This window comes from Lotus japonicus, chromosome 2 (assembly GCF_012489685.1).
Source record: "Lotus japonicus ecotype B-129 chromosome 2, LjGifu_v1.2".
Lineage (NCBI taxonomy): Eukaryota > Viridiplantae > Streptophyta > Magnoliopsida > Fabales > Fabaceae > Lotus > Lotus japonicus.
The window spans coordinates 68,552,757-68,567,057 of NC_080042.1; the positions used below are offsets into that span (position 1 = coordinate 68,552,757).

Sequence of the window (14,301 nt, forward strand, 5' to 3'; positions counted from 1 at the left end):
CCAAAGTTTATTCTAGAATCGAACAACAACTTGTCGACCACGCAGTGTGTTCTATTCTACGCAGCCTCCAAACCAAGCCTTGACCTCATTCTTCATAAACCACACGAAACCAAGCCACCCAACCCATTACCCTGTTTCAACCTCCCAAGAAACTTCCCATGTTCCTGTTCCTCTTTATAAACAATCATATTTTATTTTTATTTTCATTCTTTGTTTCTTGAATCTCTCTTTGGACTTTGGATCACTGCATGATCAAAAACAAACTTCAATTCCAATTTGGTGGGTAGCAAGCACACTGTTTTCAATTTCACAGTATCTTTGGTCAACTCAACTTGTTCCTTTCACTATAAATATCATCATCTCTTGTTATCTTCCACTATTTAGCATCACACTTTCTCATACCCTTTGATTTATTTGACTCTACAACATCATCAAAACCGAAGTTGCTTTGATCCGAAGCTGGGTTCCGAGGCTGTGAGGTTTCAGGTTGGGATGGCTTCAAATGGGAACACCGAGCCTAAAGTGGTTCATGGTCCTGCTGGTTATGTCCTTGAGGATGTTCCACACTTGTCTGATTACATTCCTAATCTTCCAGTACGTCGTCGTTTTCATCTACCTTCTTGTCTCTCAAGCAAAACATTAAAAGCTGCTTCTTCTTCAATAGCTGAATCATTGTTTTCCCTTTTTTGTTCTGTTTCATATTTTCCATCTTATCTTCATAATGATTTGCTTTTATGAAAAAACTAATCTTTTTTTAATTCTGCCGACACCCAAAAGTTATTATTAAATACTATTATTTCTGTGTATTTTTTTTTTGTATTTTATGTTATCTTTCAATTTACAGATCAATTTTTTTTCTGCTTGTGTGTGTGTGAATTGATATATTCTGTTTTGAAATTTCTTTTCTTTTATCAAATTTAGCAGAATTTAGCTTTGCTGAAGGGGTGAAAAGGAAGAGATTTGCCCTTTCAATTTTGATCCTTTGAAAAGGTTTTTTTTTGGGGGCATTTTTTATGGAATGAAAATCAATGGATGGTGACTAAAGTATATATTTTTTTTCCTGGGGTGTGTACAACTGTAAAAGGCTAGTATCTGATTTCATATCTTGGTGTTACTGCAGACATACCCTAATCCTTTGCAAGACAACCCTGCTTACTCAGTAGTCAAGTAAGAGTTGCTTCTTATTTGCCTAGTGATTTCCTTTTGCTGTGTTGCATGATTGATTAGCTGAATTTTTGCTTGCCATTTTGCAGGCAGTATTTTGTGCATGTTGATGACACTGTTCCCCAGAAGGTTGGTAATTGCTAATTTTGTCATGTATAAATGTATAATCTTCAATTGGTTATGAGTCAATTTTAAGTTGCTTGAAAGTGTCACTTTGAACATCAATTAATTAATGGTTCCATGTTCCTGGATTGGAGAGACAGTACCAAAAGCATTAGCCTTTATGTAATCTCTGCATTGAGTTGGTGCTTCTCTTCAATACCAAGTGGGGACACCTTCGAAACCAAATTAAGGGAATCATAACTGCATAGGGTGAAGTCCATGTTTAAGACAGTGTTTCAAAATCTTCTGATCAAAGAGGTTCTTGTGAAGTTGGTGGAATGTTATTTGCAAATTGCAACTATGACACCATTACCTTAATTTACATGTCATATTCTGTCCTGGCAGATTGTTGTTCACAAAGATAGTCCAAGAGGGGTACATTTCCGGCGAGCTGGACCCCGTCAAAAGGTATGTTTCTATGCTTGTTGGTCTATCTTTGCAATAAATGATATGTTAGGTACCATGCCTTATTTTGTTGATGGCTTTTAAACTTGGATATTCAGATGTACTTTGATTCAGATGAAGTTCAGGCTGCTATTGTTACATGTGGGGGTCTGTGTCCTGGCCTCAACACTGTGATTAGGGAATTAGTGTGTGGCTTATACCATATGTATGGCGTGAAAAAAGTTCTTGGAATCGAGGTATGTGGATGTTGATGGCATTTACACTATTACACAGCCTTCATGCTTCTTCTTTCTTACTCTTCATAATTTACTTGTTTGGGGGCTGGGGGTGTTAAAACTTATAACAAGTTCTGTGCTTGTTTTTAATTTTTACGACAAAATGAAGGCAATAGGGCAAAAGAAAAACAGAAGAATGATTTTGAAATTTTCTTCATTTGTCTCCATTGCTTTTGTTCTTCATTATAATTAAGGTCAATCATTCTTCTCATTTTGATTCCCTCCATATTCTACTCAACATTTCCACTTCTCTTGGTCTTTTCAAACAAATTTGAAGTCAGGTTATTGCTGTGCTGACTTACACTTGGGTAATGGAGAGCAATGCTTTTACTCTTGCTTTGTAGTAAACCTGCAACATTTTCCTTATTTGGTATCATTTAAAATTTATTTATTTTGGAGGAGACTTTTTCTATATTTCGTTCTCCCTTATCTGTAAGAGAGTAAATTTCCAATGATGATCGACTGCTATTGTACTTCGGCTTTTATTGGTTTGGTTAAAGAAAATGTTGTGATGTGTAGGGAGGATACCGGGGTTTCTACGGAGAGCAATGCCTTCACTCTAGCTTTGTAGTAAACCTGCAACATTTTCCTTATTTTGTGTTGTTTAAAATTTATTTATTTTGGAGGAAACTTTTTCCATATTTAGTTCTCCCTTATCTGTAAGAGTAAATGTCCAATAATGATCGACTATTGTACTTCAGCTTTTATTGGTTGGTTAAAGAAACTGTTTTGATGTGTAGGGAGGATACAGGGGTTTCTACTCTCGCAATACAATATCTTTAACTCCTGCAAGTGTTAACAATATACATAAGCGTGGGGGAACTATCCTTAGTACTTCACGAGGTGGACATGACACCAATAAGATAGTTGACAGTATTCAAGATCGCGGAATCAATCAGGTATGCATTTTGATCTATTTACCACTATATACTTTTCTGTATGTATGCCATATTAATATCTCTCTGAATTTCAGGTTTATATAATTGGAGGAGATGGAACTCAGAGGGGTGCATCTGTTATTTTTGAGGTATCTATAATTTAAATGAAGCTATTAACAAACTTATTTAACATCTTTGACAGTAATTGTAATGAAGTAGCAATTTATCAATAATTCAACTTGATTATCTGTGCAGGAAGTCAGAAGGCGAGGTCTCAAAGTTGCAATTGTAGGAATCCCCAAAACCATAGATAATGATATTCCGGTTAGTTTTTTTTTTTCTTGCACATCGTGGCTTCCAACTCATAACTTGAATCCATCTATTACTACCCATTAGCATCATTAATTGGTAAATTTCGTCCATTGTCTCTTGCTCAATAGGTTATTGATAAGTCCTTTGGCTTTGACACTGCTGTAGAGGAGGCTCAACGTGCTATAAATGCAGCACATGTTGAAGCTGAAAGCGTTGAGAATGGCATTGGTGTTGTCAAGCTGATGGGGCGACACAGCGGTAAGTTTCCTAAAAGTTTATACTGCCACTACTCATCGCCTTAATGGTTCATCCTGCAATCACATTCAATGGCCTAAAGATAATCGAGAAGCTTATATCTTGCTTCTTATTAGACTTATCGGATGCCAATTATTTACTATTGGGGAGGGTTTGCGAGGATCCCTTTTGACATATAAGTTATGATTCCTGGAAGCTTAATGTGGGAGTAAAATGCACTACATGCAAAAGATTTGCGGGTTCAATATCATTCTGTTCAGCTAACATTCTCCTTAATCAACATACAGTTATTGTCTTTTCATTGTAACATTTAAAAAAAAACAGCTGAATATGATGCTTGAATGTTCTTTTTCTGTTGCGGGAAGAAAACCTGACACTGATGCTTTTATTTTGGATGCATGGTGCAGGATTCATTGCAATGTATGCTACTCTTGCAAGTAGAGATGTGGATTGTTGCTTAATTCCAGAGTCACCTTTTTACCTTGAAGGTCCTGGTGGACTTTATGAACATATAGAGAAAAGACTGAAGGAAAACGGGCACATGGTTATTGTGATTGCTGAAGGAGCAGGACAGGAACTTGTTTCTGAGAGCATGCAAAACATGAGCCAGCAGGATGCTTCTGGAAACAAGCTTCTTCAAGATGTTGGGCTATGGATATCCCAAAAGATTAAGGTAAAATTATTATTTGTTCCATTTGTGGAAGATACCTTGTGCTCTTCAGTGTGATCTTTGACTGCATTATCCTCTTAATTTCTTTGTTGACTACGGATTCGACTTGTTTACTTCCTTACAGCTATTCCCATTCTTGCTTCCAATTTATGAATTCTATATTGAATTTAAGGAAAAGTTTGTAAAAGCGTCGCCATTTGCCAATTTTCTCATACCCAACAAATGTTTACATTTCATACCACTAACTTTAAGCATTTTGTTTTTCCAGGATCATTTTGCTAAAGAGAAGACGTTGGCTATAACACTCAAATATATAGGTTTGTAATGACTAAACTTCGTAGAATTGCATTTGTACACACATACACATGCATACTGAAAGAAACAATGGTGGAAAGAGTATCATTGCCTTCTCTTTTCTGTATTACAGATCCAACCTATATGATTCGAGCAATTCCAAGCAACGCTTCTGACAATGTGTACTGCACACTTCTTGCTCAAAGTGCTCTTCATGGAGCAATGGCAGGTTACACTGGCTATACAAGTGGACTTGTCAATGGAAGACAAACTTATATACCCTTCTATGTGAGTTCATTGTGCATAATATTTGTTAATTCTCCAGAGCAGGATAGAATTCATTCATTATCGTTCAATGGACATAAATGATCTCTATAGTTCTAAAATAGTTTACCAAGTTATGTTACCTTTGGCCTACACCACACCCGCATCAGAATTGCGAGAGCAATTTAACAAAAAAATAGAAAAAAGAGTAATTGCATGTTTGGATTGGTAGCGGCACACAATCCATAGCAGGCTAACTCCAGAAGCTATACTTTTCCTTAGAAGTGATTTTGAGGCTTCCTGCTGTAGAACCAAACTATAAGGCTAGACATTGAAAGTTGAAACTGCATGTCCTGCACTAAAGTAATTGAAAGTGGTTCTAGAAAGTAACTTCAAGATGTCAAGCAGTATTATTACATTTTAGCTGCAAGACTTCTTGTGTTTTGGCTAACTCTGATGTTTTGTTGCATTGTGATGCAGAGAATCACGGAGAAAACTCACCATGTAGTGATAACTGATAGAATGTGGGCTAGGCTTTTATCTTCAACAAATCAACCCAGCTTCATGGATCCCAAGAGTGCCCATGAAGACAACAAGGAAGTAAAACCATTGGACCACCAGTTTCTGGATGACACTATGCTTAGCAATGGAATCAGCAGTTTTTTACCCCCACCTTGCTAATAGTTTTTATTATCATTATGCTACCCCTTGTGAAGCGTTATAAGCAGTAAATATGAGCTATATTTTTTGCCCTTCCACGTCTATAAATGGCTGTGGAAAATTCAGCCTGAAACATGACCAATAATATATTAGGTACAAACAATTGATATGTTTGGTCTTGTGACTTGTATTATATGCTTAATAAAAATTGGAATGCATTCTGCTTTATCCGGAATTGGATTATTGTATAGTTTGAAATTCTTATACATGACCTCACTCATACAGACCATGTGGACAATGATGAAGTGTGAAGTTGGTAAACCATTGATTTTGTCGACATAGACCGTTTTTAATGAACTACACCATTGTTGTTTGAACTTGTTTTAAATTGAATTCTACTACAAATTCCTGAAGCTATGGAATATGCTTTTCCCCCACGGCTTTGACCAAGTGGAGTGAACTTTTCCAAAAGAAAAAGAGTTTATGATATGTTATCATGGGGAGAAAATTGTGATTCGTGTCTTGAACGTGATTACCATTTCCAAGTACTATTAATTTTGGTACGGTGGTAGCAGCCTCTAGTTCTGGAAGGTTTCTGACTTCTAGATGTTAGAAAACGTGTATGACTTGAACGTCACGGTCATGTGTTCATGTGCAAATACATCTCACGTGATAGAAATACTATCCAATACGATTCACCATCTTCACTTCTACCTTAACCAACGTAGACTCGGGAAAATATGACAATTCAATTAGAATTTGTTAAATTTCAAAAGTAATTGTTGAATATTGAAAGTTATGAAAATTGGGAATGACTTAATTTGTGGATACATTCACTCTCGTTGGGAGATCATAGAGAAATCACAAGCAAGAACACAATCAGTACTAATATAACGTGAAGAACACAATCAACACTAAAATAACGTGTAAACCTCCTAAATTGGAGAAAAATCATCCTAATTATCCTATGACCCTAATACATTCACACTTTGTACAAATATTGAACTACATAAAGCAAGAACAAACTCAAATTTCAGTGTTTTGCGATGTTGGTGTTTGGTGTATTATAACAAAGAACTTTAATAACAAAGAACTTTGAGATTTATATATTTAGCTTCAAACTCTTCACAATTCACCATTCTAGGCAATATGCGCAAAGACTTTTTCAAGATGCTTTCCTTAATTGTCTTCTTTTTTCATCACCACTTTTAAAGAGAGATTTACATTGCAATCAACCCTAACAATCATGACATTGATTGGAAGGTTAGAGCATCTTTAACCATGATATTCACTAAAGTATTTACATTTTACTTTTTACAACTCTCAATAATGCCACATCATCAACATCATTTTATTAATTTTTACTCCAACCCAACAACTCTTAAAAGTTTATATAAAAAACTTATTTTATTGATTGCAAGTTTTATTTAAACCTTTTACAATTTTTTTTTGGTTACACTAAACATTTTACATTAAGCAATAATAAATGCAAACACATTTTTCATGACTAAATTGAGTATATACTCTCACATACCCTCACTAGCCATGTTGGAATTAAAAATATGCTCTAATGGTAATAGATATTGATGGGAGTATGTATTTGACACTACATACTCCCATTGGAAATGCTCTTATGAGTCTTCATTGTCTACATCGAGAATTATAGTTTTCATTGTCTTAAATGATAACCATAACTCTCAATGGTTATACTTAACAAAGAAAACTATTATACTCCGCACCCTCATAAGAATTTTTACATGTCAAAAAACCTTGCTGGCTTTGTATTCATGTCAACTAATGTGCGTGTGCTATCACCACGCACTTTGCATCAATGTCGACCAACGCATGTGTGTCAGCGGGACAATTACATGCCCACCTTGTGTAATTTTGATTCCATCAATCATTTATGACTTAAACTTTCCACAAGTCGAAATTGATTCTATGTTCCAATTTTACGTGGCTCCTAGCCGAAGCAAACTCCATCATTCACCATTCTAGGTAATATAAGACTTCTCCAAGATACTTTTATTTCTATATCTTTCTTCTAGCATCAACATTGACAATGTGAAACTTACACCACAATCAACTTCAACAACATTATCCTATATCTCATTTTCAACCACACTCACTAAGGGCTTGTTGATTTATGATTTAGTTTTATGTATTTAAAAAGTAATTTTCAGAAATAATTTTTAAAACCTATTTAAAAAAATGAAAAAAATATTTGAATGAAATGTTTTACAATGTTAATAAAAACTGAAAAGCTGAAATAGAAAGAGTTTAATGGATACGCACAGACAGTGTAAAATAGTTTTACACAGACATCCAATTGAATTCCGCCAAATCAGAAAATATCTTATTCTTTTAATTAAAATTAAAGTCAAATGTAATTATCTCTCCTATGTGGCAAGCTTTGATTGGATGACTGTGTAAAACTATTTTACACTGTCAGTGCATATCCATTATTCTTTTACACATTTGAGATGTTTATAAACTGAAAATAAATTTATTTGTAAAAAGTGCTTTTAAAAATAAAAGAAGGTCAAAGATCGTGGAGAAAAAGGGTGGGAAGACAAGGGTAAAGGAGTTTTCAGCAGAATCGAATGGGGATCCGATTCGTGTTGATGGTGAACAAGCAAGGCCAAACACGCCTTGCCCAGTACTACGAATACCTCACTCTCGAAGAAAGACGAGCCCTTGAAGCTGAAATCGTTCGCAAATGCCTCGCCCGTAACGAACACCAGGTTTCATAATTCATGTCTATGTTACATTTCATATATGATTTCATTATTCATTTTAATGTTCCTGTCATGTTTATTTGTTTTCATCATAGGTTCTATTTTGATGTTGTGCTGTGTATCAAGTATGAACTATTTTACATTTGTTTATTCTAAGTGTGCTGGGGTTGATACATTTTACAGTGACTGAGTTTTGTTTTGTAACTGATACATTTTACTTGATGGGCAGTGTTCATTCGTCGAGCATCGCAATTACAAGATTGTATATAGGCGGTATGCGTCTTTGTTCTTCCTCGTTGGAGTTGATGAAAATGAGGTAGATTACTTTCTTTATGTCATGTTTTCAATTTGATCATGGAAGGAAATGAATGTTTTGATGTTATTGTTAGAATATAATATCAAACCGTTCATGTGGCGCTTACCCAACAGCTTAAGCTTTGGGATAAGTGGTTATTTGACATGGTATCAGAGCCTCTATGACTTAGCGGCCTAGAGTTCAGCTTAAGCTTTTGGGATAAGTGGTTATTTGACAGCTAAGCTAAATCTTTTAAATGCTTAAAACTCTTCATGACTTAAATCATTGTGTGAAATGTGAAATAATTTAGCTATGAACTTCATGCTCATGGCTTCAAGAGTCATCAGACCCAAAGGAAGATTTTCCTTGTCCAAGTGAATGGTTAAAGAGCATTTGACTATAAAATAAGTACAGCCTGAAGTTATTAATCTTGTTAAATATGTGCAATGATATGAAGAACTTTTATATGGACCCATTTTGTGTAAACCTGCTATGTTTTAAATTCTGCTTGAGTGCTTATTCAGTTATTCTATCTTTTGTGTAAAATGTTGCAGAATGAGCTGGCTATTTTGGAATTTATACATCTCTTAGTTGAAACCATGGATCGTCATTTTGGCAATGTGGTAAGTACTGCTGCTATTGGAATTTGGTTTGGTTTTATGTTTCTTGAATTTCCTAGCTTGTCTCCCCTGCCTGCCTTCCAAGTGTTCCTTTGTTGTTACTTCCATTTTCTGAAAGTAGATTCCAGTTAAGATGCTTATATTTCTTGTCAACTTACATTTGCAGTGTGAGCTAGATATCATGTTCCATTTGGAAAAGGCACATTTTATGCTGGAGGAAATGGTCATGAATGGTTGCATTGTGGAGACAAGCAAATCAAATATTCTGACTCCAATTCAGCTGATGGATAAAATGTCTTGAAGGATGAGAAAGAAGTATGCTCAGTGATTTATGTATCACTATTGACTCTCATTACTATCTTTGTGTGTATTTTTTCTTTCCTTTGTATGAATGATAACACAATACCGTGATCACAAAATTTATAAATTTCAAATGCAAGACACGATGAACACCTGTCTCTGCTTACCTACCAGTTGTGGCATCGCTTGTGGTCATACTTATTTATATTAATTATCAGACTTGCACTATCCATTTTCTAGATGAAGGGAGGTAGCTGAAGATTTATTATCTTATTTTGAGGTTCAATTACATGGACATTAGCGGAGAAGGGGAAGGGATGGTGATTTGCATCTAAAATGTAGCCTAATGTAGATACCAAATAATGTACTGTAAGGGTATCTAGATGTGACAATTTCGCGGCTGTCAGTGTAATTTTTACATGGAGTTATCAATACTATGGGAATTTAGTTGCAGATCGGTTGGCTATCTCCTATACTAAGCATGGCCAATATAGAATTTCGATGGCACTTTTCCTGTCTTTTTTCTAGGCTGTTATCTAGTTGTCAAGTTGTTGCTAGTGTTGGTATTGTCAAGTTGTTGCTAATGTTGGTTATCTTTGTATGGACTTCAGGTTGTATTTAGATAACACCCAATATATATTTCTCCCTTTTTAATGAAAAATAATAGTAAATCATCAAGAACATTGTGTTGGAATTTGTTTTACATGTATATATTTCTAGCGTTCTTGCCCAAGCGGCACATTGTTCAGTTGATAGCTGATTGTCTATAACCAGGCTTTCTTAGCATGAACCTATAAAAGAAGCAGCAATTTCCTTTGAATGAATTTGGGTTCTAAACAAATCCCCACTTTGAAATAAAAGTAGCACACTTGATAGCAAATCTTTGGAGACCATGCTTTCTTTTAGAGTAAACCTATGGAAGAAGTTGCAATTTCCCTTAAACCAGTGTTAATGGTGCATGGTGGAAAGCCAAAAACAGGCCACACAAATGCCGATGGAGTATGGCGGAATATTGGCCATGACGGCTTGCTAGAATTCTGCCATGAGATTCAGCCATAGCGTATATTTGGCAATGGCGGCATATAGGCCACAACGGATTGCTGAATTCTGCCATGAGATTCAGTCATAGCGTATATTTGACAACACTGCCAAACTGTACCAAGTGACCCTTCCTTTCCTATTATTTTCTATTTTGAGCTTGTTTAAAGGAAAGGGAGGAAAAGAGGGGGAAGAAAAAGCTTCAGAGCCGGAAGTGATATCAATACTCGAGCACTGTCCCTAAAAACTTGTCCTTCCTGCAACTATTTTGAGCAAGCGCTAAGTATGAGTATGGTAACACATAGGATCTCTATTCATGATGGTATTTAACTATTTATACAAAAGGGTTTAAAAAATTTTGATTTTCAATTTGAAATGTCTGGGTTTTACACGTTTCAATCTGAATTAATCAATATAATTACACAGCAGCTGGACATCCACCCTTTCTAGGGTCACTGACTGCTGTTAGAATACCATGCATTCCATGTGAATTGGTTTTTTCACCAGTTTTCCTGTTCAATTTAATAGGTGTATCGAGAGTTTGGACGATCAGCTGAGTGACAGCTTTTACAGCACACTCACACAGTTCATGACCTCTCTCTTCCAGGAAATGCCTACTTTCTTCTGCAAGCCCAATGTGATCACCATTATAAGCCGTCAAGTGCTCGTAGCTAACTACATTTGGTATTAGCTGCATGAGATAAAAGATCCAAATTAGATACAAGTTCGGAGCATCATCAGACATTAAGAAACTACTTGAAGAAAGAAAGTAGTAAGGACCTTGTGATAGATCCTTGGTCTCAGAACTGCATCCAAAGGTTTCATTCCCAAGATGAAATGATTGAGAAAGACTTGAGCCACGGCTGGAATGATGTTCATTCCGCCGCTGCCTCCAATGACCCCGACCAACTGGTCATCCTGCAAATGATTTAACAGGTTAGTTATTGCAAACTTTTTGAATTCCTCACTACAAAACAATGCCGAGTAGCTTGCTGAAAATGTGTTGGGTATAGGAAATTGCTGCCATTTACAATGAGAAATACCTTAGTGATGATTATAGGAGTCATGGAAGACAATGGTCTTTTGTTTGGTTTGATAAAGTTTGTTGGAGCTGGAGGTAGTTTATCAGGGGAGACATCAGTTGGCGTAGAGAAGTCATCCATCTCATCGTTGATTACAATACCGGTTGAAGGAGAACGAACCCCAGCTCCAAAATGATAGTTAACGGTTGTTGTCAGTGATACAGCATTTCTATCAGCATCCACTACACACAAATGGCTTGTTCCGTGGTCTCTAAGTTGGCTCCATCTGCACAGCAAGATTATGATCACCCATTATATTAACAACTCAGTCACTTTGCAACATATCAAGCGAAAGTCATTCAAATTACTACACATCAAGTAGATTAAACCTGTTCATATAGTACTCTGGAGGGAAAGTAGTGTTATCAAGTATCTTTTGCTGAATATCTTTTGCAAAAGATGGGGAGAGCATTTTGGAGACAGTACTACTGATGTTTTCGAAGTCTGGGTCACCCAAGTTCATTCTGATGGCATACGTGTGTTTAAGAGCTTCTATTAGTCGATGAAGACCCAGATTTTCATTTGCAGCATCAGGACTTCCATAGCTGTTCAAGATGTTCAAGATCTGTCCATACCAATAATTAGAGGTCTTTAAACCACTCATGTACTTTTACCTTACAATTTAATCTTTTTAGGATAGTTAGCTTAGAACAACAAACATATGGATTTCCATATTTTCAGTAATAGACTCATTAAATCATGAAAGAGTTGATAATGTCAAGATTTCAACAGAAAAACTTGGAAATGACACAGAGAAAAGAAGGGATAGGAATCTACCCACCAGAGAAAGAGAGAGTGTTCCACTTGAAGGAGGTGGCATGCCATATATGGTGTATCCCATCACATTCACAGTCACTGCATCTGTTATTTCCACCTTGTAATTGTGCAAATCCTCCATTGTTAGAATCCCACCAACTTCTCTCACATCCTTTACTAATTTCTCGCCAATGGTTCCATTGTAGAAAGCTTGTGGCCCTTGCTCTGCCACTACCTCTAAGGTGTTACCAAGTTCCGGGTTACGACACACCTCCCCTTCTTTCAACAAAATTCCATTAGGTGCATATATATTTCTTAACCCAGGATCATTCATTATCTTCTTTTCTGAGCTAGCCATGTAATCTCCAAGAGTAGCAGACACTACATAACCATCTTTAGCAAGTTTTATAGCTGGTTGGAATAAGGTCTTCCATGGTAATCGTCCATATTTCAACCAGGCTGCATGAAGGCCAGCTATATCACCAGGAACTCCCATTGACAATGCGCCTGCGTTCTTAGATTCTGGATTGTTCTGATACATATTCTGTTCACAGTCACATTCACATGTTTACACAAATGTAAGTTGCATATAGATTTCTGCATAAGAAAGTGATCAAATGATTGATTGCCTACCAAGCATGGACTATATCTTATAAGCATAAGTTAATTTTGTTTGCTTAAGCAATTTCAATCATGAGTTTGTTTAGCAGAAAGAATTAACCGCAAACCTGCGAAGCAGCTAATGGAGCAGTTTCTCTCATGTCAAAAGCTTGGGCTTGGGAGGTAGAAGAAGACCGGACAACCATGAAACCGCCGCCTCCTATGCCGCTTGATGCTGAAAAAACAACACCAAGGCATAATGCAGTGGCCACTGCAGCATCAACAGCATGCCCACCCTGCCTGAGCATTGAGACACCAACTGCTGAACACCGGCAATCATCAGCTGCAACAACTCCTACCTGTGATTCAATGACATTTCCCTGATTTGCTTCCACTCCCCCATCATATTTTTCTACCCCTTGTAGTCTCTCGAAACTTATGTTGCCTCTGATTGCTAGCACAAAAACTGGAAATGGAATTATCTTGAGCATTAATACTACAGTACATCAACATGATGATCAAATTTCCTTAGTGTATAGCAGATATTTTGGCACAGAAGTTGAATGTAACAGTCACCCTGGGAGGTGTAAAGTTTCCAGGTTTCTACATATTTTGGTAAAAGTTAAGGTATATGTTTTAGTTCACACAATCTAGCAAGTTCAACATCTAGCCTTTTCCACATGATTCTCCCCCATGTCTCTCCACCTCTAAAAATTTGACTATGCAAAATACATCAAACAACTTAATTAAACGATTAAGTCAATAAGCACTTATACAAGAGTGCTTATTCCTTTTATAAGCAAATAGTTCAAAAAAACTTATACACAAGTATGAGTACTTATTCATGAGGTAAAAAGTCAAAAGAGCTAGACCTTCTGGTCAAAACACACCAATGGTGGTGGTTTGGTAATTCATTTTGTTTTGACCCCACAATCAGTCATCTGAAAATTCACACATCTAAACAATTCATCCAAGACAAAACGTTATCTTTTGACCTTCCCCGGCAATAACACAGTGTGAACCGTGGATATACCCAAGTGGGTTGATCGTATATTTTGATTCAGAGCAATCTCTGTAGTCAAATTACAAGAATACATCAAACCACTTCTGTAACAAGGAAAATACTTTTATATGCACACAGTTGATTGATCCAAGAAAATTAACACCTTCTGAGTCAAGCACTGATCAGCAAAAAGAGTTCCCAGAACAGAGGAATTGAATCAAAAAGGGAAAAAGTGAGAGAAAAAAAACTGACAAGTGACAGCAACAGAGGTGAGAAGGGACCGGAGAAACACGTTGGAACTGCTTTTACTGCGCAGAGGATCATCAGGTCGTTGAAGCAGAGGAGAATCCATCACTGTGAACGGTGGATTCTCAGGGGAATGGAAGATTCAATTGAGTTGAGTGAGCCAATCAACAAACTCAACTCAACAAACAGATATTAACAGTTATAGCTAAGGTGGGTGTTTTGGATTGGATGTTTTTGTTGTTGTTGTTGACTTGATTAGGATTTGGAAATTCAGTTGATCCTTT

The 14,301-nt window shown here is 36.4% G+C and overlaps 3 protein-coding genes across 6 annotated transcripts; 2 read left to right on the plus strand and 1 right to left on the minus strand.

The window, feature by feature from the left end:
- The first annotated feature begins 71 nt into the window (after positions 1-71).
- On the plus strand, positions 72-5,567 carry LOC130739061 (ATP-dependent 6-phosphofructokinase 3-like). 3 transcript variants are annotated; one of them, XM_057591285.1, is made up of 15 exons: positions 80-279; positions 444-594; positions 1,121-1,167; positions 1,254-1,293; positions 1,672-1,734; positions 1,830-1,967; positions 2,526-2,576; positions 2,747-2,905; positions 2,980-3,033; positions 3,140-3,208; positions 3,325-3,454; positions 3,859-4,124; positions 4,390-4,438; positions 4,549-4,703; positions 5,160-5,567. In XM_057591285.1, the coding sequence occupies exons 2-15, from the start codon at positions 493-495 to the stop codon at positions 5,358-5,360; spliced, it is 1,524 nt and encodes a 507-aa protein (XP_057447268.1). In that variant the 5' UTR covers positions 80-279; positions 444-492; the 3' UTR covers positions 5,361-5,567. The 3 variants fall into 3 exon arrangements, with proteins under 3 accessions (XP_057447266.1, XP_057447267.1, XP_057447268.1); XM_057591283.1 differs by having other exon boundaries at positions 72-594; XM_057591284.1 differs by lacking the exon at positions 2,526-2,576 and having other exon boundaries at positions 72-594.
- Positions 5,568-7,875: 2,308 nt separating this feature from the next.
- LOC130739065 (AP-4 complex subunit sigma-like) lies at positions 7,876-9,465 on the plus strand. The gene is made up of 4 exons (XM_057591289.1): positions 7,876-8,083; positions 8,307-8,393; positions 8,927-8,995; positions 9,159-9,465. The coding sequence occupies exons 1-4, from the start codon at positions 7,943-7,945 to the stop codon at positions 9,291-9,293; spliced, it is 432 nt and encodes a 143-aa protein (XP_057447272.1). The 5' UTR covers positions 7,876-7,942; the 3' UTR covers positions 9,294-9,465.
- Positions 9,466-10,677: 1,212 nt separating this feature from the next.
- On the minus strand, positions 10,678-14,301 carry LOC130739064 (glutathione hydrolase 3). Of its 2 annotated transcripts, none has more exons than XM_057591287.1 (7): positions 14,024-14,301; positions 12,897-13,234; positions 12,194-12,712; positions 11,742-11,977; positions 11,374-11,638; positions 11,111-11,248; positions 10,678-11,021 (listed from the first exon to the last, which is right to left on the minus strand). In XM_057591287.1, the coding sequence occupies exons 1-7, from the start codon at positions 14,121-14,123 to the stop codon at positions 10,749-10,751; spliced, it is 1,869 nt and encodes a 622-aa protein (XP_057447270.1). In that variant the 5' UTR covers positions 14,124-14,301; the 3' UTR covers positions 10,678-10,748. The 2 variants fall into 2 exon arrangements, with proteins under 2 accessions (XP_057447270.1, XP_057447271.1); XM_057591288.1 differs by lacking the exon at positions 14,024-14,301 and adding an exon at positions 13,641-13,840.

Excerpts from the sequence above, each read along its gene's own strand:
- LOC130739061 (XM_057591283.1), top strand. The coding sequence starts at position 493 with ATGGCTTCAAATGGGAACACCGAGCCTAAAGTGGTTCATGGTCCTGCT. Across the intron at positions 1,168-1,253 it reads CCTGCTTACTCAGTAGTCAA|GCAGTATTTTGTGCATGTTG; the intron begins GTAAGAGTTGCT and ends GCCATTTTGCAG. Across the intron at positions 1,294-1,671 it reads ATGACACTGTTCCCCAGAAG|ATTGTTGTTCACAAAGATAG; the intron begins GTTGGTAATTGC and ends CTGTCCTGGCAG.
- LOC130739065 (XM_057591289.1), top strand. The coding sequence starts at position 7,943 with ATGGGGATCCGATTCGTGTTGATGGTGAACAAGCAAGGCCAAACACGC. Across the intron at positions 8,084-8,306 it reads TCGCCCGTAACGAACACCAG|TGTTCATTCGTCGAGCATCG; the intron begins GTTTCATAATTC and ends CTTGATGGGCAG. Across the intron at positions 8,394-8,926 it reads TTGGAGTTGATGAAAATGAG|AATGAGCTGGCTATTTTGGA; the intron begins GTAGATTACTTT and ends AAAATGTTGCAG.
- LOC130739064 (XM_057591287.1), bottom strand. The coding sequence starts at position 14,123 with ATGGATTCTCCTCTGCTTCAACGACCTGATGATCCTCTGCGCAGTAAA. Across the intron at positions 11,639-11,741 it reads CCAGAGTACTATATGAACAG|ATGGAGCCAACTTAGAGACC; the intron begins GTTTAATCTACT and ends CTTGCTGTGCAG. Across the intron at positions 11,022-11,110 it reads GACCAAGGATCTATCACAAG|CTAATACCAAATGTAGTTAG; the intron begins GTCCTTACTACT and ends TATCTCATGCAG.